The following is a 26,928-nucleotide window of genomic DNA, read 5'->3' on the forward strand; positions in this document are numbered from 1 at the left end:
CATGTATGCCCAAGCTTGGGTACATTCTCAGAAAAGACCTGAGAAAGCCCTAAGTCTAGCTGACCACTAAGCTAATAGAGACTTCAATGATCACATGAAACAAAGAATTATGAAAACAGTTCAGAAAAGTCTAAACAAACAACAACAAAGAATAACAACAAACCCTGGGGAGGGGTGATAATCTGATTTCCAAGAGTTGCTACACTGTAATATTCAAAATGTTCACCATTCAACAACAAAAAAGTGAGGCATGCAAAGAAACAAGACACTGTAAAACACATGCAGGGAAAAAACAAAACATTATAGCAACATGAGGAGTGATATCAGCAAGATGGCCAAATAAGATGTCTCTCGCTTCCCATTCCCTCCATCCATGGACAGAAGTGCCTTTATGGGAGTTGTGGAATCCAGCTTCATATGCAAAGGGATCTGGGAGGAGTCCTGCCCACCCGTTCGTTGGCTAAGACATACAGAACTCAGTCCGAGTTGTAGACCCTTGCAGTGGCCTGTGAACTGGCTGTAGCCACTCTCAGCAGCTGTTTGAAAAGCTCTAGCAGAACACTATCTCAAACAGTCACCCATGAATGATAAAGGTTAAAGGACAAAAGTCTTTATTAAAAATAAGATCTAAAATACTTTGTTTATGAATATACAATATAAAAAGAGGTAAACTGTGACATCAAAAATGTAAAATGGGACAGGAGTAAAAGGGTTTTTGTATGCAATCAAAGTTAAGTTGTTATCAGCTTAAAGTTGACTATTATATGATGTTTTATGCAAGGCTTATGGTAATTATAAAGCAAAAACCTAGATTAGATACATGAAAGATGAACAGAAGGGAACCAAAGCAAACTACATGAAAAATCATCAATTCTCAAAGAAAGGCAGCAAGAGAACAAGGGAAATATAAAACAATTAGAAAATAATTAATAAGATGGCGTTACTAAATCCATGCCTATTAATGATTACTCCAAATGTAGATGGATTATCGATTTTTCAATTAGAAGGCACAGAATGACTGGATGGGAAAAAAAAGAGACCCAACTACATGCTACCTACAAGAGACTTGCTTCAGCTTTAAGGACACATGTAGGCTCAAAGTGAAGGGATGGAGAAAGATATTCTATGCAAATGGAAACCAGAAGAGGAACAGAGGTAGTTACACTCATATCAGACAAAACAGGATTTGACTCAAAACCTGTAACAGGATGCAAAGACGGTCATTATATAATGATAAAGGGGTAAATTCAAAGAGGATATAACAATTGTGAACTATATGCACACAATATTGGAGCATCTAAATATATTAAGCAAATACGAACAGATATGAAGGGAGAAACAGACAACAATACAATAATAATAGGGGATGTCAATATTCCACTTTCAACAATAGATAGATTGTACCAAGAGAAAAATCAAAACGGAAACAGTGGACTAGGAAACACTGGACTCAAACTAAACTTTAAACCAATGGATCTACTAAGCATATACATAACATTTTATCCAACAGCAGAATACACACTCTTCTCAAACCCACGTGGATCATTCTCTCAGATTATATGACAAGGTCACAAGACAAATCTTAGCAAATTTAAGACTGAAATCATACCAAGTATCCTTCTGGACTCCAGTAGTATGAACTGGAAATCAATAACATGAAGGAAACTGGAAAAGTTCACAAGGATGTGGAAATTAAACAATACACTTGTAAACAATCAATGGATCAAAATAAGAAACCAAAACGGAAACTAAAAACATCTTGAGACAAATGAAAATGGAAATACAACTTACCAAAACTAATGGGATGGTGGGGACTACCAAGATGGTGGAATAGAAGGATGCATCATAGCTCATCCTCTCCCACAAATACACCAAAACTAATGGGATGCACCAAAAGCGGTTCTAAGAGGGAAGTATACAGGGATAAATACCTACAAGAAGAAACAAGAAGTTCTTAAATAAACAACCTACCTTTATACCTAAAGGAACTTGAAAAAGAAGAACAAACTAAACCCAAAGTTAGTAGAAGGAAGGAAATAACAAAGTTCAGAATAGAAATAAATGAAACAGAGACTAGAAAAACTATAGAAAAGATCAATGTAAATAAGAGCCAGTTTTAAAAACTACCCAACAAAGTAGACAAAACTGGCTAGATTGAGGGAAAAAAAAGTGAAGAGTCAAATAAAATCAGAAATGAAAGAGAAGACATTACAACTGATACCACAGAGCTATAAAGAGTCATTAAGAGACTACTATGAACAAATTGTCAAGAAACCGGACAACCTAGAAGAATTGGATAAATTCCTAGAAATATATAGCCTACAGAGACTGAATCACAAATAGAAAATATGAATAGACCGGTAACAAGCAAGCAGAACGAATCAATAATCAAAAAACATCCCAAAAAGAAAATCCCAGGACCAAATGGTTTCCCTGGTGAATTCAAACATTTAAAGAATAATTAGCACCAATCCTTCTCAAATCCAAAATTGAAGAGGGAACACTTCCAAAACTGTTTTACAATGCTAGAATTACCCTGATAACAAAGCCAGATAAAGATACTACAAGAACAGAAAACCAAAGGCCAATATCCATGATGAACAAAGATGCAGAACTCCTCAGCAAAATACCAGCAAACCAAATTCAACAGCACACTGAAAGGAACATACAGCACAATTAAGTGGGATTTATCACCGAGATGCAAAGATATTTCAACACATGCAAATCAATAAATGTGATACCACATTAACAGAATGAAAGACAAAAACCACATGGTCATCTCAACAGCTGCATGAAAAGAAATAACAAAATTCTGCATCCTTTCATAATAAAAACTAAAAAAAAGGGGTATAGAAGGAACATATCTCAACATAATAAAGGTCACATGACAAGCCCACAGCTAACATCATACTCAAAGATGAAAGGCTAAAAGCTTTCCCTCCAAGATCAGGAACAAGACAAGGGTGCTCACTCTAACCCCTCCTATTCAACAGAGTACTGGGAGTCCTAGCCAGAAAAATTAGACAAGAAAAAGAAATACAAGGTATCCAATTCAAAAAGGAAGAAGTAGAACATCTCCATTTGCAAATGATATAAACTTATATATAGAAAGCCCTCAAAGCTCCACCAAGAAACTATTAGAATTAATAAATTCAGTAAAGTTGCAAGATACAAAATGCAGAAATTAGTCATACTCTAACAACTATCTGAAAAAAACATAAAGAAAACAATTCCATTTACAATAGCATTAAAAAAACAGTAAAACACTTAGAAGTAAGTTTAACCAAGGAGGTGGAAGATCTGTACACTGAAAACTATAAAAACTTGATGAAAAGTATTAAAGACACAAACAAATGGAAAGATATCCTATGTTCATGAACTAGAAGAATTAATATTGTTAAAATGTCCATACTACCGAAAACAATCTACAGATTGCAATTACCATCAAAATTACAATGACATTTTCCCTAGAAATAGGAAAAACAATCCTCAAATTTAAATGGAACCACTAAAGACCCCAAATAGCTAAAGAAATCCTGCAAAAGAACAACAAAGCTAAGAGTATCATATTTCCTGATTTCAAACATCATTACAAAGCTATAGTAATCAAAACAGTGTGGTTATCAGCATAAGAACACACACAGACCAATGAAAAATAATCAAGATCCCAGAAATAAACCCTCATTTATATAGTCAACTAATAAAAGGGAGCAAAGAACAATCAATGGGGAAAGTATAGTCCCAATGGTGCTGGGAAAACTAGATAACCAGTTTTCTGATAACATAGAGAAAAATGAAACTGGACCCCTACCTTACACCACTAAAAAAATGAACTTGCAATGAATCAATGACTTCAATTTAAGACCTGAAACCATAAAACTCCTATAAGAAAACATAGGGTAAAAGCACCCTGATATTGGTTTTGATTGGATATGACACCAAAAGCAAAAAGGGCAAAAATAAAGGAGACTGTATCAGCAAAAGAAATAATCAACAAAATGAAAAGACAAGCTGAAGAATAGAAGAAAACACTTGCAAACCATTGTGTCTGATAAGAAATTACTATCCAAGATATAAGAACTCATACAACTCATTAACAAAAAACAACAATCTGATTTCAAAATGGCAGAGGAACTGAACATTTTCCCAAAGACAAGATACAAATGGCCAAGAATTACAAGAAATAGTGCTTAATATCACTAGTCATCAGAGAAATGCAAAATGTAACCACAATGAGATATCACCTCACACCTGTTAGAATAGCTATTTCCAAAAAGATGAGGTAACAAATATTGGTGAGTATTTGGAGAAAGGGGGACCCTTGTGCACTGCTGGTGGGAATGTAAATTGGTACAGTCACTACAGAAAACAGTATAGAGGTTCCTCAAAAAATTAAAAATAGAACTACTATATGATCCAAAAATCCCAGTTCTGGCTATATATCCAAAGGAAAGGAAATCAGGACAAAGAGATACCTATGCTCCTATACTCACTGTAAAATTATTCACACTAGCTGTGGTATGGAAACAACCTAAGTGTCTGTCTATGGATGAATGGATAAAGATGTGTTATGAATGAATGGATAAAGAAGATGTGCTATGTATATATGACAAAATACTATTCAGCCATGAGAAAGAAGGAAATTTCGCCTTTTGCAACAACATGGATGGAACCTGAGGGCATTTTAGTAAGTGAAATAAGTCAGAGAAAGACAATTACTGTCTAGTATCACTTATACATGGAATCTAAAAAAGCTGAATGCACAGAAACAGAGAATACAATGGTGGTTGCCAGGGGCTTGGGGTTGGGGAAAATGGGGACATGCTGGTCAAAGGGTACAAACTTCGAGCTATATGAAAAGGATCATGGGGTCTAGTGTATAGTATAGTGATTACAGTTAAGAATACTGTATTATATACTTCGAAGTTGCTAAGAGAGTATATCTTAAATGTTCTCACCATAAAAAGGAAATAATAACTGTGTGAAGTGATAGTGTTGAGATTAATCCTACTGTGGTAATCACTTCACAATATATAAGTTTATCAAATCATCAGTACATACCTTAAGGTTACACAATGTTTTCTTTCAACTATATCTTCATAAAGCTGGAAAAATTAATAGAAACTCATAAAGCTGGAAAAATTAATAGAAACTGTCCCTGAGGAAGTCTAGACATTGGATTTAGTAGGCAAACACTTTAAATCAACTATTTAAAATATGTTTAAAGAGCTAAAGGAAATCATATATAAAGAACTAAAGGAAATCATGAGAATGGTATCTCATCAAATAAAAAATGTCAATAAAGAGTTAGAGGTTATAAAAAAAGGAAGCAAACAGAAATTCTGGAGCAGAAAAAGCATAGTAACAGAAATGAAAAACTCACTAGAGTGGTTCAACAGCAGATGCAAGCAGGAAAAAATGAAGTAAAGTATGATAGGGAATATAGAAGGTCTTCCAACTTTAAAACAGGATGGTAGGGAAGACTTCACTGAGATGCTGGCTCTTAAGACTTAAAGAAGATGAGGGACTAAGCTATAGACACAACTGGGGATGTAGCTGCATAGAGGCCCTGCAGCAAGAGTGTGCCTGGCACTGTAAAGGAAAGCAAGGATGTCAGGTACCTGAAATGGACTGAGCCTAAGGGAAAGAAATGTGAGCTGAGGTCAGATGCTTGATTTTACATATGTATTATAATTGAAGTATCTATTGAAATTGGGTAAGATCACCTAAGCAGAATTTAGCCAGATGAGAGACAGAGCCTGGGGGTGGATCCCTGAGCCACTCTAATACTCAGAGGCTGAGCAGAGGAGGACATATCACTCAAGCAGATATAGAAAGGCGGGAATGGAGAACTACAAGAACCAGGAGGGTGGTTTGGAAGCCAAGACTATTGTTCAATCTTTAAAAATGATTATTTTGGAAGAATATTAATGCTGTGGGAAAATACTCACCATAGGTTATATGGGGGGAAAAGCAGCATATGAAACATGTTATTTTTTCCACATGGTGGTGGGTTGAGGATTGTTATTTTCTTCTTTAGAATTTTCTGTATTTTCTTAATTTTCAACACTGAACATGTATTACTTTTGTACAAATTTTAAGACAAAGGTATTTGAGAATAAATATTGGAAGGTGAAAAACAGAACCAATGAACCTAAAGATAGAACAATCCAGATTATTCAGTCTGAAGGGCAGATAGAAAAAAAACATAAACAGTCTAAGAGATCTGTAGGACTTCATCAAGTGTACAAAGATATACATAATGGAAGTCCAAAGAGAGAGAAAAAGGGGCAGAGAGAGCATTTAAAAAATGGCCAAAATGTCAAGTTTGACAAAAGACATGAATCTAAAAATCCAAGAACCTCAATGAATTCCAACAGGATAAAACTACAGAAATACATAGGAAGACATATTATAATCAAGCTGTCAAAGGCCAAGACAGAGAATAATCTTGAAAGCAGCCAGAGAAATGTGACTTGTTCTGTACAAGGAATCCTCAGTGAGATCAACAGCTGATTTCTCATCAGAAACCACGGAGGCCAGAATGCAGTGGGAAGCCAGATTCAAAGTGCTAAAAGAAAATAACTACCAATCAGAATTCTATAGCTGGCACAATTATCCTTTCAAAATCTAGGAAAAATCAATACTTTCTCAGATAAAAGCTGAGAGAGCTTGCTGCTAGCAGACCTGCTTACAAGAAATGCTAAAAGGGAGTCCTTTAGGCTGAAATGAAAGGACATGTGACAGTAACCTGACTCCATATGAAGAAACTAAGAACACCAGTAAGGTAATTACACAGGTAAATAAAAAAGGTAGTATTCATGTATTCTTGGCTTTTAACTCCTTTTTCTGTGTTTAAAGGACAACTACATAGAACAGTAATTACATACGTATGTTGATGGGCACACGATGTATAAAGATATAATTTATGGCAACAATATGAAGTGGAATAACAGAGCTATATAGGCACAAAAGTTTTGTCTAATCTTAAAACTAAGTATTAATCTGAACTAATTTTTCATTAATGAAGATGTTAGCTATAATCTACAGGGAAAACATTAATAACTAAAACAAAACATAAAACAAGAAAATAGAAGACAAACATTAAATCAACTAGACTTAAGAGACATATATATATATATATATACACACACACAATATGTAACAATCCACCCAACAGGAGAATACACATTCTTCTGAAGTACATAGTCTCTCTGTGTAGACCATATGGCTGTCCACAAACTTCAAGAAACTTAAAAAGAATAAAATACAAAGTATCATATCCAACAATAATGGAAAGAAATCAGAAATCCGTAACAGAAGGAAATCTGGACAATTCACAAACACGTGGAAATTAAACAATATACTCATAACCAATGGATAAAAGAAGAAATCACAAGGGAATTAGAGAATCAGCTAAAACAGACGAACTTTTAGATACACCAAACAAGAAAAAATTCATGTTGCTTTCTCATGCTCATTCTTTTAAAATATACAAATATAGATAGAAGGAATCAGTGAAAAGGGAAAGATCTATGACAGCTATTATGTTCATCTTCAACAACACTCAGAACAAGTTAACTTGATTTCTCTGATCCTTATCTCTAAATTGAGCTTATGCACAAGCATACCTCATTTTACCGAGCTTTGCATTATGCTTTGCTTTATTACACTTCACAGCTACTGTGTTCTTTTACAAATTGAAGGTTTGTGGCAACCCTGCATTGAGCAAGTCTTGGTTTTTTTCATTTTTCCAACAGCATTTGTTCATTTCACATCTCTGTATCACATTTTGATAATTCTTGCAATACTTCAGACTTTTTCATCATTATTATATTTGTTACGATGATCTGTGATTAGTGATTGTTGATGTTATATTGTCATTGTTTTGAGGTGCCACAGACCATGCCCATGTAAGATGGCAAACTTAATGGGAAAAAAATGTGTGTTCTGACTGCTCCATTGACCAGCTGCTCCCCCATCTCTCTCCCTCTCCTTGGGCCTCTCTGTTCCCCGAGACACAACAATATTGAAATTACTTTAATTAATTAACTTACAATGGCCTCTAAGTATTCAAGTGAAAGGAATAGTCGCATGTCCCTCACTTTAAATCAAAAGCTAGATTAAGCGTAGTGATTCCTACACACTGGATCTATTTCTGGAAACTTTCCACTGTTATTACCACACTATTTTAATTCCTTATAGTTTTATAAAAAGGTAAATACTCAACAGTAAAAGTACTTAATCATTCCATTTTCAGTATTTTCTTGGCTATTCAAAGACTTCCAGTGAAGAAACATAGAATTTGCTGAAAACCATTAGGATAAGGGATTTAAGTATTTGATGCTACATAGGAGCGACAGGTTAAGTTAAATCCAGGATCTGAATTTGCAAGACAGTAAGCTTGAAAGGTTATACATCTTCACAATTACTTTCATTTCTTCTGTTGCCACAAATAATTGTTTTAGAATACTTCTACTACTACTGTCACCACTAAATCTTTCTATCTTCGTGATCTAATAAAAATTAAGCACCTATGATTAGAAAGTTGTGGTGTGCTGGGATCCTTAAAAGACCATGTCAAGCCAAATTTGATTCATGAAAGTCTGTGATGTGGTACTTCTGAGATATTACCATTATTAAATACAAAGAAACATTTCTTACAAAATTATGTAAAGTTAACATGGGAAAACACTGATGCTCGTATGTTAAGTAGGGTATAAAATTACATATACTGTATGTGCTCAGCTATGTAAAGAAATATGCTTACAGACTAAGAAAATGTACCAAAATGCTAAGAGCAGACACATAATTATGATAAATTTTCTTCTGTACATTTCTAAAATTTTAAAATATTGAGCACATGTTTTTATTATGATGTTTGTTTGCAGCCAACAAGATAAATCTATGAAATGTTTAAGATTCCAGGTTACTTATTAGTACTACTCCGACCAGCTAGTTCTTGGTCCTTTTAATTATGCACGTATATCACTTTCTCAACTTCTATGTGAGCTTTTTAAAGAAAAGAACATATTTTATACTATATCCAGCACAGGGTTAGTCATATACTTCTTGAATGTTACCAAGTGGAGGGCTTGAAAAAAAAAACTGTGCTCAATCAACTCCAAATGTCTAAGACAGGAACAGCAGACACCATATTTCACACTTTAACAGGGACTGAAAGTCCAAAGGCGTTTCCTAAAAGTAATGTAACTTATGAATCTCACTGTCCTTACCTACCTCCTGGTTACTGTATGACCCTGGCAATTAAGTTATCAACCATGGCATATTTGACACTACCTCACTAGATGGGATTTGCTAAAGAATGGGTATGTATTCAGACATCAGGAAAAAGGTCTTGATGCTCTTTGAGATGGAACTATGAGATTTGGAAAGATTTTGTAACTTAGCTCAATAGGATAGCCTAGACCAGTGGTTCTCTAAGTGTGGTCCCTGGACCAGCAGGCTTATTTGGTATCACCTGTAAACTTGTTAGCAATGCACATTACTTGGCTCTGTCATAGGTCTATTGAATCAGAAACTGAAGGCAGGCTGGAGAGTGGAACTGAGGTCAAGGGGTGTGAGCAGGGAAGGGAGATCAATCTATTCTTTTAATAAATCAGTTCTTTCTCATGCATGCTCAAGTTTGAGAACCAGCGCCCAAGACCTATGCAAAGCCAACCAACTGGCTTTTAACTGATTCAATAAGTCTTCCTGGAGAACTGATGCTACATGTGCAGTTCACTAATATCTGTGAATATTACAACTGGCTCACATTACTGGGTAACTGAGTAACTAAAAAACTACCATCAGAAAACAGTTAAAAATAATCTCACTTTAATGTACATTTCCTCTGATTATTTCTAGTGTAATCTTTTCATATTTTATTGGCCAATTTTAAAGAAATATTCCATACTCCTCTGTGAACTATCTGTTCATAAGCTTACACATTTTTTAAAAACTAGGTTACTTACATTTTTATTGATTTGTAGGAGCTCTTTATATACTTATTATTCTTTTGTTATATATTGCAAATATTTTTTCCAGTTTAAGAAGTCACCTGTCTCATCATACAGAAGTTTTAATATTTTCATATAATGAAGTTCGTCAATTTTTTAAATGGCTTCTAGGCTTCTTGACTTTAAGAAATCCTTCCTCATGAAAGATGTCAAAAGTTGCCTGTATTTACCTCCATGTTTCTAGGATTTATATGAATAGTGTGACACATTTTCCCTCAAACAGCCAACTGTACCGTTGTTTTGATCATAAGTAACATGAGGCTTACGATTTCATCCTGCAGACAAATTTGTCTATTCTTGTGGCCATTAAAAAACAAAATTACTATGCTTACGTTACTTCGTTCTCTGCAATAGTTACCTCTCTACCAGTATTTTCTCAGATATATTTGTGCACTTCCATTTTTCAGATGATGCTCTTAACAGGCCTCCACTTAACCAATTTGACAGATTAACTGTATTCTTCATGCTTTCTGTAAAACATACTGACTGACGCAGCCTGCTGCAGGCACTCTTTTGCTCCCACCAGTTAACTGTATATGTACCAAGTAAGGTATGTTTGCCCCCAAACTCATTTATGTCATCTGCATGTACTATAATTATGTAATTTTAAATACTATGTTTAATGACAACAAACTAAAAAGGAAATTATCAAACTAAGTTGAATATTTTGCAAAGACGAAAAGGCAAGATGCTAAAATAAAAACAGTGTCAAATTAGGGAAAAGAGATTCAGGGTAGATCTTAAAAATTTACAATTCTGTATTTTGGCTCCTTTGTAAACTAAAGCCTTTATACTGCTGCTCCACTTTAAAGAAATCACAGATTATAGTCCATGTAAGCAAGATAACAGACTGTTTCTTACTCAAAGTCAAGTTGTTGGCCCTACATTAGAAAGACAGGCAAGGTAACTGACATTTGTTTCAGTTTTTAAAAAACTGATATGTTCTAATCACCTACCAACTACTGGACCCTAACTGCATCAAAGAGGGCTTCTACTATATTGAGTCTTGTTATGCAAAAAATGGTGTCTGTCTCTGGTTAACAAATGTAGACCATCTTTTAAATCTGTAAGTGAAGGGCTTAGTTTTGTCCTAACAGATCTTAAATACTGCTGGTTAGGTTTTATTTTCTTTTTACTTGTTTATATAAGCCATCTGTCCAATTATTGCCCATTCACATTCCTTTCTCCTCACCAAAGGCAGTATTTCTGATATTTATCCTTTAATTTTTATCTTCTAAAACTCTATTTTGCTTTGTGTATACATTCTTAAGTTTCAGAAATGGTACTCAGCAATAAACATCTTTAAAAATGTTTTCCCCCTACTCGGCATTATCTTTAAAAGCTATCAATATTGCTATGTGTATTATTTGGTCCACTACTTCTAACTGCTACATATTCCATAGTTATGCACACACATTATCCAATCTACTAATAATGGACACCTGGGTGGCCTCCAACTTCTCACTACCACAATGATGCAATATTCTCACGGATGTCACTTTATGGAATAAAGTAATACCATCTTTGGGCTATATACCCAGGAGCACCAGTCTACACTCCTGTGAGCAATACAAAAGGGTTCCTATAGCCTCACATGCCTCCTAGCACTTACCACTACAGTTTTCTAATTTCTGCTAATCTGATACATTTTATAAAGCTCTATCTTATTTTATTGGTATTTCTTTAATTACTAATGAGTCTGAGCATCTACTCACATGCTGGATTTCCTGATCTACGAATTATCTATCCATATCCTTTGTCTGTTTATCCTTGTTGGTTTGGAGGAGTTCCTTGGATATTCTACACTGACAACCCCTCTTCAATTTTAAAACATTGCTACACTTCTTATCTGTATTATCAGTATTCTTAACAGTATTATCAGTCTGTTAATGTTTGTCTTTAGCAGTGCTGCTTAATGATGTCCACAGAACAGCTGTTATTAATTCTACCAATTGCTTGAATGTGTTATTGGTTCGTGACAAAACAAGTTTGCACCAGAATGTTATTCAACCACATCAGTAACGACATTGTTTAGTTCAAAAGACATTTTTCTTTATGAAGAAAATAATGTGCTGATTTACATTCCAGTGTAAGTGACTTCCTTAGGAGTAGCACCGAGCTATGATGTTTTTTGTTGAAAATGAAATCTTAATTTTGTAGTATAAAACTCAAAGTTTTACCCTATGATTTATGCTCTGGAGTTAAGAATTCCTTCCCCACCAATAGGTCACAATATAACCCTCTACATGATATTCTCTTATTCATTTTTCTTGCCATATTGGTTAGATTTCGTACTACAATAAACATCTTTAAGTGGCCAAAGTATAGGCGGCATTTTGAATTCAATGGATATGTGTCAGTTTTCCCATTATGACTTCTGGTATCTAATTTATAACTTCAAAGTTTCTTTTCCTGGCTTCCTAAGAGTTAGTATTAGTTTTTATTAATGTGTTGAATTTTATTCAAATGTTTCTTCTTTCTCTTTTTAAATGTTACTTGGGGATTCAATGTTCAACTATCTTCCATTCTCTTAATAATATAAGAAATTATTTACAATATGTTAAGAAAACAGGTTGCATGCCTGTATATACATATTTGTAAATCCAGGAAGAAAATATGCTCAAATTTTAAAGGAGGCTCCATCTGGATGAGTATCAGGTGATTAATATTTTCTTTATACTTTCCTGTATGTACTAGAATTTTCACAATATATGTTACATTTATAATCATACAAAAATGATTAAGTAATCACGTACCTAAAAATAGCCTAAACTTTGAGTTTTATTTTTGTGAGGTAAGCATTTTTCAGCTTTTAAAAGCCTACCAATTTTCTTCCAAGAAAGCTTTCTAGCAATGGCTACCTCTCTGAAACCCAAGTATGTATTATCAACTTGCTTCTAGGAACACTGGATGATAGTTTGCTGTACTGAATTTTAACGAGTGCTTTTGTCTTCAATTAACAATTCATCACCACAAACCAATTACTGAGTGCAGCACTAAGTACCCTATATTTTATTTTATTCTGAAACTGTTACGGTAAATATAACTAAATTCCCAGATGAGAAAATTGATGTCAGAGCTAAAAAACTGGGCCAGGATTCAAAATCCAGATCTTTTATTGCACTCAGTAGTTCCCTCCAAGTAGAATCTGATTCTAAACTTTCTTTCCAGAAGTGAAATTACCGTTTTTGAACAAAGAGAGATTCTCCTTTGTGAGAAGACATTCATAAAATCCCTCAAAATTACTTCATAACAATTGAGAATATTTTCTAGGATTTGGGGGGAACTTAGCTAAACAAGCCCCAATAGTTATACTCAATTAGGCCAGTAAAGTTAACTTAGGGACTCCTATCCATTTTGACACTGCAAGAAACACTTGTGAAAAGTAACAATATGGAATTTTTGTGCCCTTTCAACTCTTCACCCATGACTCACCTCTGCCAAATGCTGCAGCCGGGTTAGCAGTGGGGTTCTCTTATCAGATCCAAGGCGTGTGATGTAGTTTGATCTTTTGCTAAATACGTACAGAAGGTTAAGGACTGCCAGCACCACTTGCATATCAGAGGAAGCCAATAAAGTTGTCAAATGCTGCAGGGTATTAAAAAAAAGGGGGGGGCAAGTTCATGGTATCAGGCATACAAGGCTTTGAAAACCTTAAAATGCCAATGGATGATAGATTTATCAACATTTACAAGGCTATCAAGAAGTTTAACAATACAAAAAAACATTTATAAATATCCCAGCACCTACAACATACAACTTTATCCCCAAGCATCTTACAATCTGGCAGCAAGCCAGAAAAGCCCAATTAAGGTAAAAAAGAGAAAGTGAATAGTAGTTCAAAATTGCATAGGTTATCTCCATAGGAAGAAACAGATTACAAAAGAGACAAATGTGGTATTTTAATACATAACAATTCAAGAAAATTGTCTCCAACTAGACTAAAAGTATAAACTCAGATAATTTTATGCTTCTGTATCCTTTACAACAAATACAAAATTGGAATTAGTTAAACACAGGGTCCTCACATAGAAGCTAAAAATAACAATAGCTGGTGGCATTTATGACTGTTATGATAAAGTATACATAACAATAACCTGAGAGTGACTATCTTGGCTTTTTGATACAATCAAACTCCACCAATACATTGAAACATTTGGTCAATGTTAAAATCAATATGTAATTTAGCTGGAAATGAACCAAAGTATTTTTGGTTGCTGATTATCCAGAAGACCTTGAATTTCTTTTTGCAGCTTATCTATTTTAATTTCAACGGACTGCTTATTCATTGCCCACTTAAAACTGCGGGTGCTAGATTTGTAGTTATTTCACTTCTTAAGCCATTTACTTTCTACCTGTTTATTCTGATTCTGTTTCTTGAATAAAGACAGGGAAACTAACACATAACAGGGCACTAAAGCAATAGTGATAAGAAGTCTAAAGTTAGGCTAAAGGAAGATCATTTCTTCTTATAGTGATTTCTGACCAATTCAAAAGTTCACTGATTCCTGTGCCCACTTTACTCAAAGAATACATAGCATGCTATTATACATTTTGGGGAGTGAGGAGAACAGACTGAAAAGCAGCACATTAAAATTTAGAGGAGCAATGAGTACAGTAATGGGTCAAGGAAATCAAACTATGTATAATAATTTAGGTCTGCTCTGATAACCTGGAACAAAGATCAATTCCTATAGATTCCCAAGAATAGTTCAATACATGTATTACATTCTCATTAATTTCTTGAATCTTCTAAGGCAGGGTGACAGTAAAGAACCTTCTGATTAACCCTGTGAAGGGTATCTTTAGTCAAGAAACATCCTATCATTGTCTTTGACACTCAAAACCCCAGAACTCCATAATGAAAAGGAGAAGAAATCATCATCAGAAATAAATAGCAATTTCCTTATTTTTGGACACGAACAATTCTAGTTAAGAACAGATCACATAGGCTTGAACCTCTCCTACCTCTATGGAACTATACAGATGCCGGGAAAAGCTGTACTCGATGAGCAAGGCTGTAAAGTTCAACACAGCCAAGAGAAGCATTTTCAGTTGTTCTCTTTCTGGCCTATCACACACAAGCATCCATGACATATTCTCCACTGTCTGTCCAGCATCTGCCAGAATTCCATCAAAGCGGTCCAACAGATCCACCCAGTGATATAACTCGCACTGGAGAGGGGAAGAGAAAGAGAAAGATACAATAAGGTAAAAGTACTATGTGGGTGCTTTGTAGCCGAGCTTCACTGCAATAGATTGCTGAGCATGACACCTAGATAAGTTCACTTCCCAATTTTGCTTCTCTTCAATCTTCCACCAATACAGTACTTATATGAGAAAGATCATACTCTAAGTCACATGGACCTGAGTTTATGGTTATATTCATCAAAATATGTATGTGCTAATACCAGCAGACACCACAAAACCCCTAACTAGGTCTTCAGAGGGAGAATTCTGGCTACACTCTGAGGTCTACAAATACAAGGACTTTCTTTGCTAGGACCCATTTTATCAGAAGTGTTCATTTTTAGAATTATCTAAAGAAGAGTCTTTTAAAATAAAAATAAAAATCCTGAGACTAACTCAAATGCATACAGTCAAACTAAAGGAATTTTGTGGTTGAGATTATTTATCATCACCTGTGTAAATATTCCTCATCCTTAGCCAGCAAAATTTTCTTTTTACATTTCTTACAAAATTTCCTTGGCAACCATTCACAGGCTAAAAGCTACCAGTCTAGCACTATGCCAGCATATACTAGGTGTTTATTAAGTAACTGCTAAAAGAGGCTACCCTACTATGGTTTCCCATTGCATATGAGAGCATATAAAATGATGTACTAGACCAGAGAGCCCTATCTTTTGGAAACATGGGTTCACATACCTTTCCGATGTTCCATGTTTTGATCTGCTGCAGTTCCAAGAGGAGTTGCTCATCATTACAAACTTTGAGTTTGTCTATTAAGGCTCTGCAGTCTGCAGGCTGAGAAAAACAAATAGGTATTCACAAAAGGGTGTTTTGGAGTATGAGGGAAACACAAAAAGGAAGAACAAGAAAAAAACTCTTACACCAATACACTTAACAATTTAACTTTTGACAGAATGCACTGCTTAAGAAAAGTGGAAACCTGCCAGACAATCACTTGAGATTAATATGGAAATCTTATCATGAAACAATCCATCTGTATATTTTAGCCTGGATAAACTTGTAGATGTAGATAAACTATTTGGAAGAGTACAGACAACAGAAATAAAGGAAAAACTAAAATCAATGAAAACAAAATGAAGGCATCTGTATCATGGTCTGAAAGCAAACCAGAATACCTGATGATAAATGCTGAATCAGAGGAACACTACGAAGCCCTAGTGAATTCACAAAGGTGAAGATCAGCACTGGCTATATTTTCCTGCAATATTAAACTGTCCAATTATAGGAGGCAAAGAGCTTCTGAACTGTGTAAAACGAGGACTCCATCCTTACTTGGGGTTCCTATTTCCATATATTTCTGTTCTCTTTTACTGATGAAAGGGGCTGTTTCTCACGTAACAAGGTGTGGATTGAGAGGTCATAGTAAAGTTTCTGAAAGGGGTGGGAAGAGATAGGGACTGGGAGACAGGCGCTTCTATTAATGTATGGCAGCTGGAAACAATTACACTTGCTCTAACTTTGCAAAGCAGTACAGTATCCTGGCAGTGGGCCTAGATTTGGAATCAAACAAACCTGGGTTCAGCTTTTAGCTTGACGCTAAGTTGTTTGAGCATGAGCAAGTCCAACTTCTCAGCCAGTTTTCTTACCAAGAAAACAGACCTAAGAAGTACCTCAGAATTGTGAAGCTCAAATATTTGCACATACATAAAGCACTTATCTCATATAATAGGAGCTTAAATATGGAAAGACAGAATACTATTACAAAGAGCATGGGCTTTAGAACTAAGACAGTTGGTAAGCAACCTCTTCGAATCTTAAGTATTCTCTTCTGCAAAATGAACTAACACAACCTATTTATCCAGCAATGTTGAGATTTGAACTAGGGGTATTTTTCACACCCAAAACAGAACATGGGTGGAACAACAGGGGCTTAAGGGCAAATGATTTTTCTTTAAGCTAAGTCTGAAAACTTTTCTCTCACTAAAGCAAGCATTATTAAGCACTACCTCAAATTTCTGTGGTAATTAAGGTAATTAATTTCTTCCTCTCCTTGAAGTCATACAGGTTGAGGTGGTGAAGCAGTAGAAACAGGTAACATGGGAGTCTGAATCATCTGCTTATGCAGTTCATTTGTGCCCTTTGGACCTACTCAGGCCTCCTATCAAATATACCACTTCGATTTCTAATGGAATGCAACCATGCAGATCCAATTATATGATTCTGTGGGTTAGATAACACCCAGTTCATGATGAAGATTTGGGTCCTGTAATCATTTGGTATCTCAAAATCAGGCATTCAGTCTTTATTAAGGTCCAGTAATTAGCCAAAAGCTGCTTTTCTGCATGTTAGAATAGCTGTTGGCAGAGAACAGCATGGCCAAAACTCTTGGAGGGGGGCGTCTTAGCTGTGATTGTCCTTTGGGGGCTTGCCAGAGGCATCACATGGTATCAGCTGACATTTAAGTCACACAGGTGGATCTACTAGGTCATAATGCCCATGGAGAAAGGCAGCTTACATCACAGCCTGAACCTTTTGCAGACTCTTTTCTAGATCCAAACCTCACTATCACTTGAGAAGTTATCCAGTAAGTGAATCAAAACAGTATGCCTAAATGTGATATATGCTGGCTCCAAAATTCAAAAAGATACCACATATACTGCTCCTCTTTCTTCATGGCGTGTGGTATAAGGTACAGAAACTCACCTGTCACTTCAGAAGGGAAATCTTGATATTTCCCAGACCTTTGGACCCCTAATAACTTTAATTTCCTGATGTGGTAAGCTCTCAACCTTCAAAGGGTACTCTCCGGCACACATTAATGTCTAAGGCATCTAAGGTGCTTGTGTTTTCTGCTCACAAGACCCAGTTAGCATAATGGCATCAATTTAACATACCAGCACAATGTTCTGTCTGATGAGGAATATTGAGATCCCTCTGGACCTTGCAGTTTGTAGAATGCACCAGGGACAAAAGTGTATCTTTACCATCTTGTCCTTGCTACATGAATGCAAACTGAATGTGATTTTCCTTACTCATTGTAGTGCAAAAGGAAGCACCTGCCAGTTCAATGCTGCATACCAACTGCCATGGTTTATGATTTGCTCCAATAAAGATATCAAATCTAGGGAAAAAAAATCCTTGGTATAGCTGCTGATACACAAAGTGATCAATAAATGTCTTCTTTTGTACAGCCATTAAGGAAAACAGTATGGAGGTTACTCAAAAACTTAAAAATAGAACTAGTATATGATCCAGCAATTCCACTTCTGGGTATTCATCTAAAGAAAATGTGACACTAATTTCAAAGGATATGTGCACCCCTATGTTCATGGCAGCATTACTTATAACAGCCAAGCTATGAAAACACCCTAAGTGTCCACTGATGGATGAATGGATAAAGAAGATGTGGTATGTGTTTATGTGTATATAAAATGGAATACTATTCAGCCATAAAAAAGAATGAAATCTTGCCATTTGTGACAACATGAATGGAACTTGAGAGCATTACTCTAGTGAAATAAGTCAGATAAAGAGAAAATACCATATGGTCTTACTTACATATGGAGTTTAAAAAACAGAAAGCAAACAACAAGAACCCCAAGCTCATAAAGAGAACGGACTGATGGTTGCCAGAAGTTGGCGGTAGAGGGGAGATGAGTGAAGGGGATCTAAAGGCAAATAAACAAATTAACTAAATGTCTTTCTTAAAAATAATACCTAGTATTAACCACAGTATGGGAAACTGGATGTGCTGCTTGAGGAAAATAGGCATCTTCAAGCCTTAAAAACATACATAATCAATGATCTAAAAATTCCATTTCCAGGAGTTTATCCTAAGTAATTTTCTAGTCACTATCAAATGTTGTGAGCCAGGAATTTGTATGTGTGACTCCAAGAACAAACCCATTATCAACAATCTACTAGGTAAAAGAAAAAAATTTTGAATTTCTCTGATTATCTACAAAGTCGAATTATTCTGGAAGTTTAATGACTTAAGGCAAGTTTCCTTTTTGGTCTTCAGTTTCCAAAAAATTTGAGCATATATAACTGTCAAAAATTCTAGATGCCAAAACACATCAAAAAACAAAATGAAAAGGAAATGAAAGTATCTGCGACAGGTATGTAAAATGAATATACTCAATATATGACATTCAATAAGAAACTGATGTTTCAATGTCAAATAAAAAATAAATAGTGCAAGTAGGCAACCATCATAAGGCCAATAAATTTGAAAATATATGTATCGAAGCATGCAAATTAGAACAGTATAATATTCCCCACCCCCCCACCAGTAACAAAAATTTAAGAGATAATCTGCAATGTTGAAGAGGATGTGGGAAGACAGCACTTCTCATACTTGTTAGTATAATGCTGAATGAAAAGGGCAGGAGAACTGCCCATGCAATAATCTTTTAAAGAGAAATATAGCAGAATGTTAACAGTGGCACCTGTGGGTGATACTTGCCAGGTAGCTATAGTTTTTATTTTAAAAATCAACTAATTGATTATACACCAGATACTTTCTAAGCAACTGCCCCACATCAAGGAGGGAGGAATAATCAACTCTGTTTATAGCTGTGCAAACCAAGCAAGTTAGTGAACTCTCAGACACAAAAATCTTGTAAGATTCAAATCCATGTGTACTTCCAAAACCTGTGCTCCTTGAACACATGGAGTCTACAGGAGTATCATAACAATGCAATACTTTCTTAACCTCATAATGCAATTTAAGCTAGAATATTGGACAGAAACTGGGATTTCTACTGCTGACATAGGATCAACTGACACAGTCACCTAATACATAGGTTAATACAGGTTAAGCTGAAGTGTATAATCAAGAATCAGTAATAAAGAAAGCTAAAACACTATCTTCACAAGAAATCTAGTAAGAAAGGTATTACCACTTTAATTGTCTAGAAAACAAAATTGAGAAAGATCTTGCAAGTTGACAGAATTTGAATCCACACACCTGCTCTTTCCATTATACCATACTGCCTTTAATGTACAGGAACAGCAGCCAGACAGCCTACTTTAGATATACACAGCTACAAATTGTTTAGTGCTCACTCTCCATTGGTCACTAGTTTATTCACCTTTTTAACCAAGGGAAGTTCAAAAGAAAATTTGGCTGTTTCAAGACAAGTTGTTGTTTTACTGCACTGTGTATATATAAGTGATGATATATCTGGAAGATCAGTATGAGTGAACTGACAGCCAAAGATTTTTTTCTGAAATGAAAAAACAGGCAAACTTTTGGATACTTACAGCCTCAGTAGGAGTCTTTTTCAGTTTAGTCCTGTCCACTTTCATGTTTTCGATTTTATGGTTTATGATCTGAAAAGAAAATCCCCCCCAAAAGTGAGAACTTCAAGTTGCAATCTTGAACTCTACATACCTGGACATAAGACAATATGGAATGAAGAGGATGCAAAATGCTCTAAGTAAAACTGTGGAGTTATGATGCAGGCCAGCTTGGAGGCACAGTTATGAGGCAGGGAGGAGTAAAGAATCCCTCCAAATGAAACTGGCCCACATCCATATATTACATAAGCTGTAACCAATTTAAGCCAAAATTAAAATGCACCCTCATTTTTACAAACCTCTCAAACTCATACCTGAAAGTAAGAGTAAAATGTTTTTAACACACCTCAGGATGAAAAATTCCACCAAATCCTGCAGTTTTCTGGAAAATTTAGCAATACCACTTCTGGAAATTTATCCAAAGAAAACCGTAAGAATGTATACAAATATTCAATCACAAGAATCCATATTGCATGACCATGTATAATAGTGAAAAATTGAAGAGGTTCAAATATCCCAAATAACATTGGTTTAAATCAGAATATTACACAACTGTTAAAAATACTGCACACAATTATATAACAGCAACGATGTTCATGGTGAAATAAAAAGGTTACAGAATTAAATGAATAGCATAAACCTATGTCTAAAGAAAACAGCTTAGAAGGGATATACATAAAATGTTAACTTAACACTAACCAAAAGGAATACATATGATTGTTCTTACCTGTGCTTTTTTGTATCTTTTACACAATCTTTTACAAAGGCCATGTAATTTGGAAGGCTCAAAAGTGGGCAAGTCTGATGAGACCCATACTATATGCCTAGGTCATCTTTGATGGCAGACAGGTCTTTTAAGCTGCCTGGCCAAGGCACAGGAAGAAATAAAGGTTTCCCTCATTAGCAACTAGGACATATGCAGAGGTAGAAGTGAACTGCAGGCTCTTTACTTCTACTAATAATGTATTTGCTACATAGCAGTCACTGGAGATCAATGTCCTGCCTCTAAGAAGGCTGGCATAATATATAAAGCTGACCAAGCACAAGTATAAACTTTAGGCAGCTTTTGGCCTAAATTTAGTCCAACATACTCAGTACTTTGGAAATAACACATATTTGCCTATATGGCTGGCATCCATTCAACCAGAGCTGGTGAAAAATCCGGAGTATATTCTAAAACATTTCTGAAGAAAAAAGATGTTTCCCCTCTAAGATTCACATTTAGGGTACGTGATTCCAGATTACTTTTTAAAAAATGACCCCAGCATCTAGCAGAAAATAAACAAAATGCCTGCTGCCAACAACTTCCAAATATCTAAAACGAGGCCAACAGGATTCTGGCAATAGTCTGATCCAAGTAGTGGAAACTGTAAGTAAGCTATTCGTACACTTACTCTCAGGTTTGCTTTTTCTCATAAAACTTCACACCCATGATTTAGAGCAAGTGGCTGTCACACCATTGTGGCTGTAATCACTTGAGGGAGGCTATTAAACTGCCTCTGCTATAGGAAGTAGCAGTCAGCCCCAACACCATACAACCCAAATGTTCTCCCTCCAAAATTAGGAACAAAGTAAGGACGTCTGTTCTTACTACTTTTATTATCTAAGTAGAAAATCCCAAGGAATCTACAAAAAACCTCCCAGATCTAATAAATGATCTCAGCAAAGTTATAGGATACAAGATAAACATATACAAATCAATCATATTTCTGTATACTGGCAATGGACATATGGACTCCAAACTTAAAAGTACACTACCACTCACAACTGCTCAAAAAAAATGAAATACTTAGGTATAGATCTAACAAAGCATGTACAGGACTTGTATGCAGAGAACAACAAAATGTTGATTTAGAAAATCAAAGACTTAAATATATGAAGAGATATTACTATATTCACGGAATCAACACAGTAAAGGCAAAGAACTACAACAGCTAAAACAATTTCGAAAAAAGACAGAAGAATCACTGTATCTAATTTTAAGACACACACACATTTCCTTTATCTATATGTATTTAAAAATATATAAAATGGAGTATTATTAGGTCACTAAAAAAGGGAAATCTTGGCATCTGCAATAACATTAATGGACCTTGAGGGCATTACGCTAAGTGAAATAAGCCAAACAGAGAAAAGACAAATTCTGTATGATCTCACTTATATGTAGAATATCAACCCCCACTACAAAACAAAAATAGAACTTATATACACAGGAAACAAACTGGTGTTTGTCAGAGGCAGGGGTTGAGGGGTAGGTGAAATGCAAGAAGATAGTCAAAAGGCTCAAACTTCCTGTTATAAAACAAAGAAATCATGTGAACGTAACATCAATCATGATGACTACAGTTAATAATACTGTATTGTATAATTGAAAGTTGCTAAGAGTAGATCATAAAAGTTCTTTTTTTTTTAATGGAGGTACCAGGGATTGAACCCAGGACCTTATGCACACTAAGCATGCACTCTGCCACTGAGCTATACTTATTCCCCTCCTTAAAAGTTCTTATCATAGGAAAAAAAATTTTAACTATGTGTGGTAGTGGATGTTAACTAGATTTACTGTGATTATTCCACAACATATACAAATATGTAATTATCTTGTTATACACCTGAAACTAATATAATGTTTTATGTCAACTATATCTCAAAAAAAATCATAGACCTAAATGCAAAATTACAAAACCTATTGGGAGGGGGGTATAGCTCAGTGATAAGAGTGTGTGCTTAGCATGCCTGAAGTCCTGGATTCAATCCCCAGTACCTCCATTAAAAATAAATAAATAAATAAATAGAATAAGTAAAAATTAAAATTAAAAAACCCACTGGGAGAAAATACTTACAAACCATATATACTATCTAGAATATATTTAAAAAAAATTCTCAAAACCCAACAGTGAAAACAATCAAACAATCCTCCAAAACAAGAACACTAACTTGTGCAAATAACTCACAACTATTTTACTGATTAAAAAAAAATGTAGATGAACACTGGAATTTGACACAACATTGTAAAATGACTGTAACTCAATTAAAAATGTTAAAAAAATGCAGATGAGGTCACTGGCAAATCTTCACACAAGTATGTATCACTTTAACTAAAACAATTTAGACTTATGATTCTGTACCAGTCAAGGGGCTAGGTTGAAAACAGTAGACTCTGGCTATAACTAATGCAGAAAAGTGATTTACTGGAAGGATAACTGATAGCTCACACAATCAACAGGAAGGCTTAGAAATCCACATTCAGAAAACAAGAGGAACCAAGGAAGATAGGTAGCCTGGAACTATAGCCAAGGACCTCCCACAAACATAGCTTAGTTGGGGGTGCCTCTGTTGCCAACACCAGACTCTGGATGCCTAGGAGCCACTGCTGGTGGCAGTATGATTTCTAAATGGTCTCAAGTTACTTGCATCAGTGGCTCTAAATACAAAGTCCCAAGTGTGAGCATTTAATTGGTCAGGTTTAGGTCCCATGCCTATGCTCTAGCTGTCAAGGTTTGGGAGAACAAGTACATTTGGCTTTTTTAGTTTCCATATTGTTCAGGTTCCAAACTCTTCATAAACATATTCAGATAAGCATCCAATTAAAAAACGAAACCAAAACAAACGAATAAACATGCACATGTCCTCATAACAAGTGCAATGTTAACCTAGTTTCTATAATTCTGTTGCAAGACATCTATAGTTTAAAAAAGAAAGATCACTGTCCATGAGAGATCAATTTTAAAAAGTTCAAAAGTTCTTTTGTTTCTAGTATTCTATTTCTAAGCTGGTTTCACAGTGGGAAGGGAGAATATTTTTTTACTGCCCACTACAAGCCACACAATAGTTAGGCTGGTGTTTCCCAAAGCATTTTAGAGCATCTAACTCCACGAAGACTAGGTTCCAGTAACTTGGGGAACGTTCCAAATGTAATTTTCTTCCTTTAGGACAGTCCCACGGCTGACTGACATTACTAACGGCTCCAAGAAATCCTGGGTAAAAGAAACTTATTAGAGCATAGAACCATTTTTTTTTCAGGTGGCATCTACTGAAAATCCACCAATTTAAGTATCCCAAAGAATATACTTTGAGACATGCTGCCCAGGGGCTTCATGTAATAGTCTTTCATACAGTCCTCATCATTCAAGCCAAGTTTTGTCCCCATTTACAGATAGAAAACTGAGGTGCAGAGAAATTAAGTATCTTGCCTGGTTAGTGAATGTTGGCCCCAAGAACTAAATCCAGGACTTTCTGACTCCCAAGTCCATGCTTCAGTAACATGCTGTTCACTTTTTTATTTACTACTTTTATTACTATAATAAATACTTGCAGATAAAAATATAAATTGTGATAGATTCCTCTACACTGCTGGATCCCATTGTTCAAAAAATTATTGCGAGAGGAAGCTGAGGCACAAAGTGAAAAGCTGAAATACTGTCAAACTCACTAATGATGAAACACTAGGGAATGAGTTCCACCTAATGCTTAGAAGTTAAACAAGTGAAAATTCCATTACACAAAAAAGCCTCTAACAAAAATAAGTTATTTCTAAAGAAATCCCTGGAAACGGTTTACTGCCTTTTGTTGGGTCAGACCAGAACTCTGTGCACCAAGCAATCCCTATGCATAATATTTCTTCCTAAACTTAGGTTAGAAAGATCAACTTTCAGAAAACTAATTAAGTATTATGAACCACCATCCATAGCTACACTTAAATAAACTTAATTATTTCTAATTAATTAACCATTTCTTTGTTTTTACTTCCTCATTCCCCTCAACTTCACTCATCTCTGCGGTTTGAATCTTGGTTTTGTAGGGTTTACATCAAGACAAGTGTGTACAATTAAAATATACTGAGGGAAGTCACTCTTTGGGTTAACTCACTCGGTAGTAATCATCTCCAGTTGATTAAATTTAAAATGACTTAAGGACAGAGGACACCTGTAGTACCCAAATTTGGGTCAACAGCAGTTAAGCATAGTGGTAGACTGGCCTTACTATTCAAAGTATGGTGGAAGGATCAGCAGCACTGACATCATCTGGGAGTTATTAAAAATGCAAAATCTCAGGCCCCACCCAGACCTGAAGAATCAATCTGTATTTTAACATCTTCAGGTGATTTATATTAAAGTTTGAGACAAACCAGAACATAATACAAGTTCCAAATCAGGAAACCCAGGTTAGAATCCCTGCTATATCACTTAATGTGTGAGCATGGACAAATCAGCCTTATGTGCACTTCTGTTTCCTCAACTGTTGAAATATGGATAGCCAATCTCCCCACTTCCACATCCACTTTCGTCCAATTCACTCTCCAGGGAGCAGTAAAAGTAATCTTCTCAAAACATAAATCAGCTCATGTTACTTCCTTGCTTAAAACATTTCAACAGTTTCCCTAGAATTATTTCCTAACTCTAACCATGACCCACAGGGCCCTGACATCATCTGGCTCCTGGAACTCTCTCCGATCTCTCTGCACAACCACACTAATCTTTCTGTTTAGTTTCTGGAACACTCTAAATTCCTTCTGGCCTCTAGACTGTTACAGGTGCTATTCTTACTGGAATGCCTCTGCTCCAAACTCCCATTCTTCCCACAGCTAGTTTCATTTCAGAAATTGACTTTAAGACCCAAAATGGCTCCCCAAGGCAACTCACCTAATGCTGGTCTAATTGTTATTTTTCTATTATAGTACCCTGCTTGCTTCTCTCATATCAAATATCAATTAGTAAAACTGGTTTGATTTTCTATAGTGTTTAAGCTCTCAGCATCTAGCACAGCATCTTCCACATGATAGGTATGCAAGCATTTGTAGAACTGAGTTCAGAAAAGAAGTATGCACTGAGAATAAAATCTGTGATTGTCAGCATACAGACAATACCTGAAGCCATGGGTCTGGAGATGTCACTTACAAAGAAGAAAGGAAAGAGGCCCAGAACTGAGTTCTTATTTGATCTAACACTTAAAAGTAAGGCAAAGGAGGGGAATCCAGCAAAGGAGTAGCCAATGAGATAGAAGCAAAACTAGTTCATCATGTTATAATGAAAAACACAAGATGGCAAGACTGATCAACTGCGTCAAATGTCAAAGAGATGTGTCCAGAAAAATGTCCGTTGAAACTGGGAATAGAGATAACTTGACAAGCATTAGTTTCAGTGGGGTGGTTGGAAGGAAAGCCAGACTGTAGTGAATTAGGCAATCTACAGGAAGTGAGACAATACAGATGGCACGCATAGACCATTCTTTTTAAAAGGTTGGCTACAAATGCAAGCAGAGAATTCTGGAGGTCTCATTGAAAGGCAGAGGGTAAGGGAGGGGAAGAGGAGATAATGGAAAGAAAATCCCTAAGAAAGCTGAGGATAGTGGACTATTTAGCCTCTCACTATTTCACCTTCATATAATGAACATTAGGTTTTGAACTGCAGAAACAGTACTAACCAGAGTAAGGACAATCCTCTCCCTAATCTCTTAAAAC

At 35.5% G+C, this 26,928-nt stretch overlaps 1 protein-coding gene across 3 annotated transcripts in view; it reads right to left on the bottom strand.

Moving 5' to 3' along the window:
• The window catches only part of HUWE1 (HECT, UBA and WWE domain containing E3 ubiquitin protein ligase 1), a 138,462-nt gene that overhangs the window by 88,052 nt on the left and 23,482 nt on the right, over positions 1 to 26,928 (bottom strand). For all 3 annotated transcript variants that reach the window (XM_031671118.2, XM_031671111.2, XM_072956710.1), the window contains 4 exons: positions 20,436 to 20,504; positions 15,906 to 16,004; positions 14,988 to 15,194; positions 13,455 to 13,607 (listed from right to left, as the gene is read on the bottom strand). In XM_031671118.2, the coding sequence (XP_031526978.1) occupies positions 13,455 to 13,607; positions 14,988 to 15,194; positions 15,906 to 16,004; positions 20,436 to 20,480 (504 nt within the window). In that variant the 5' untranslated portion in view covers positions 20,481 to 20,504. The remainder of the gene's footprint in view (positions 1 to 13,454; positions 13,608 to 14,987; positions 15,195 to 15,905; positions 16,005 to 20,435; positions 20,505 to 26,928) is intronic.

Source organism: Vicugna pacos, chromosome X, assembly GCF_048564905.1.
Source record: "Vicugna pacos chromosome X, VicPac4, whole genome shotgun sequence".
Lineage (NCBI taxonomy): Eukaryota > Metazoa > Chordata > Mammalia > Artiodactyla > Camelidae > Vicugna > Vicugna pacos.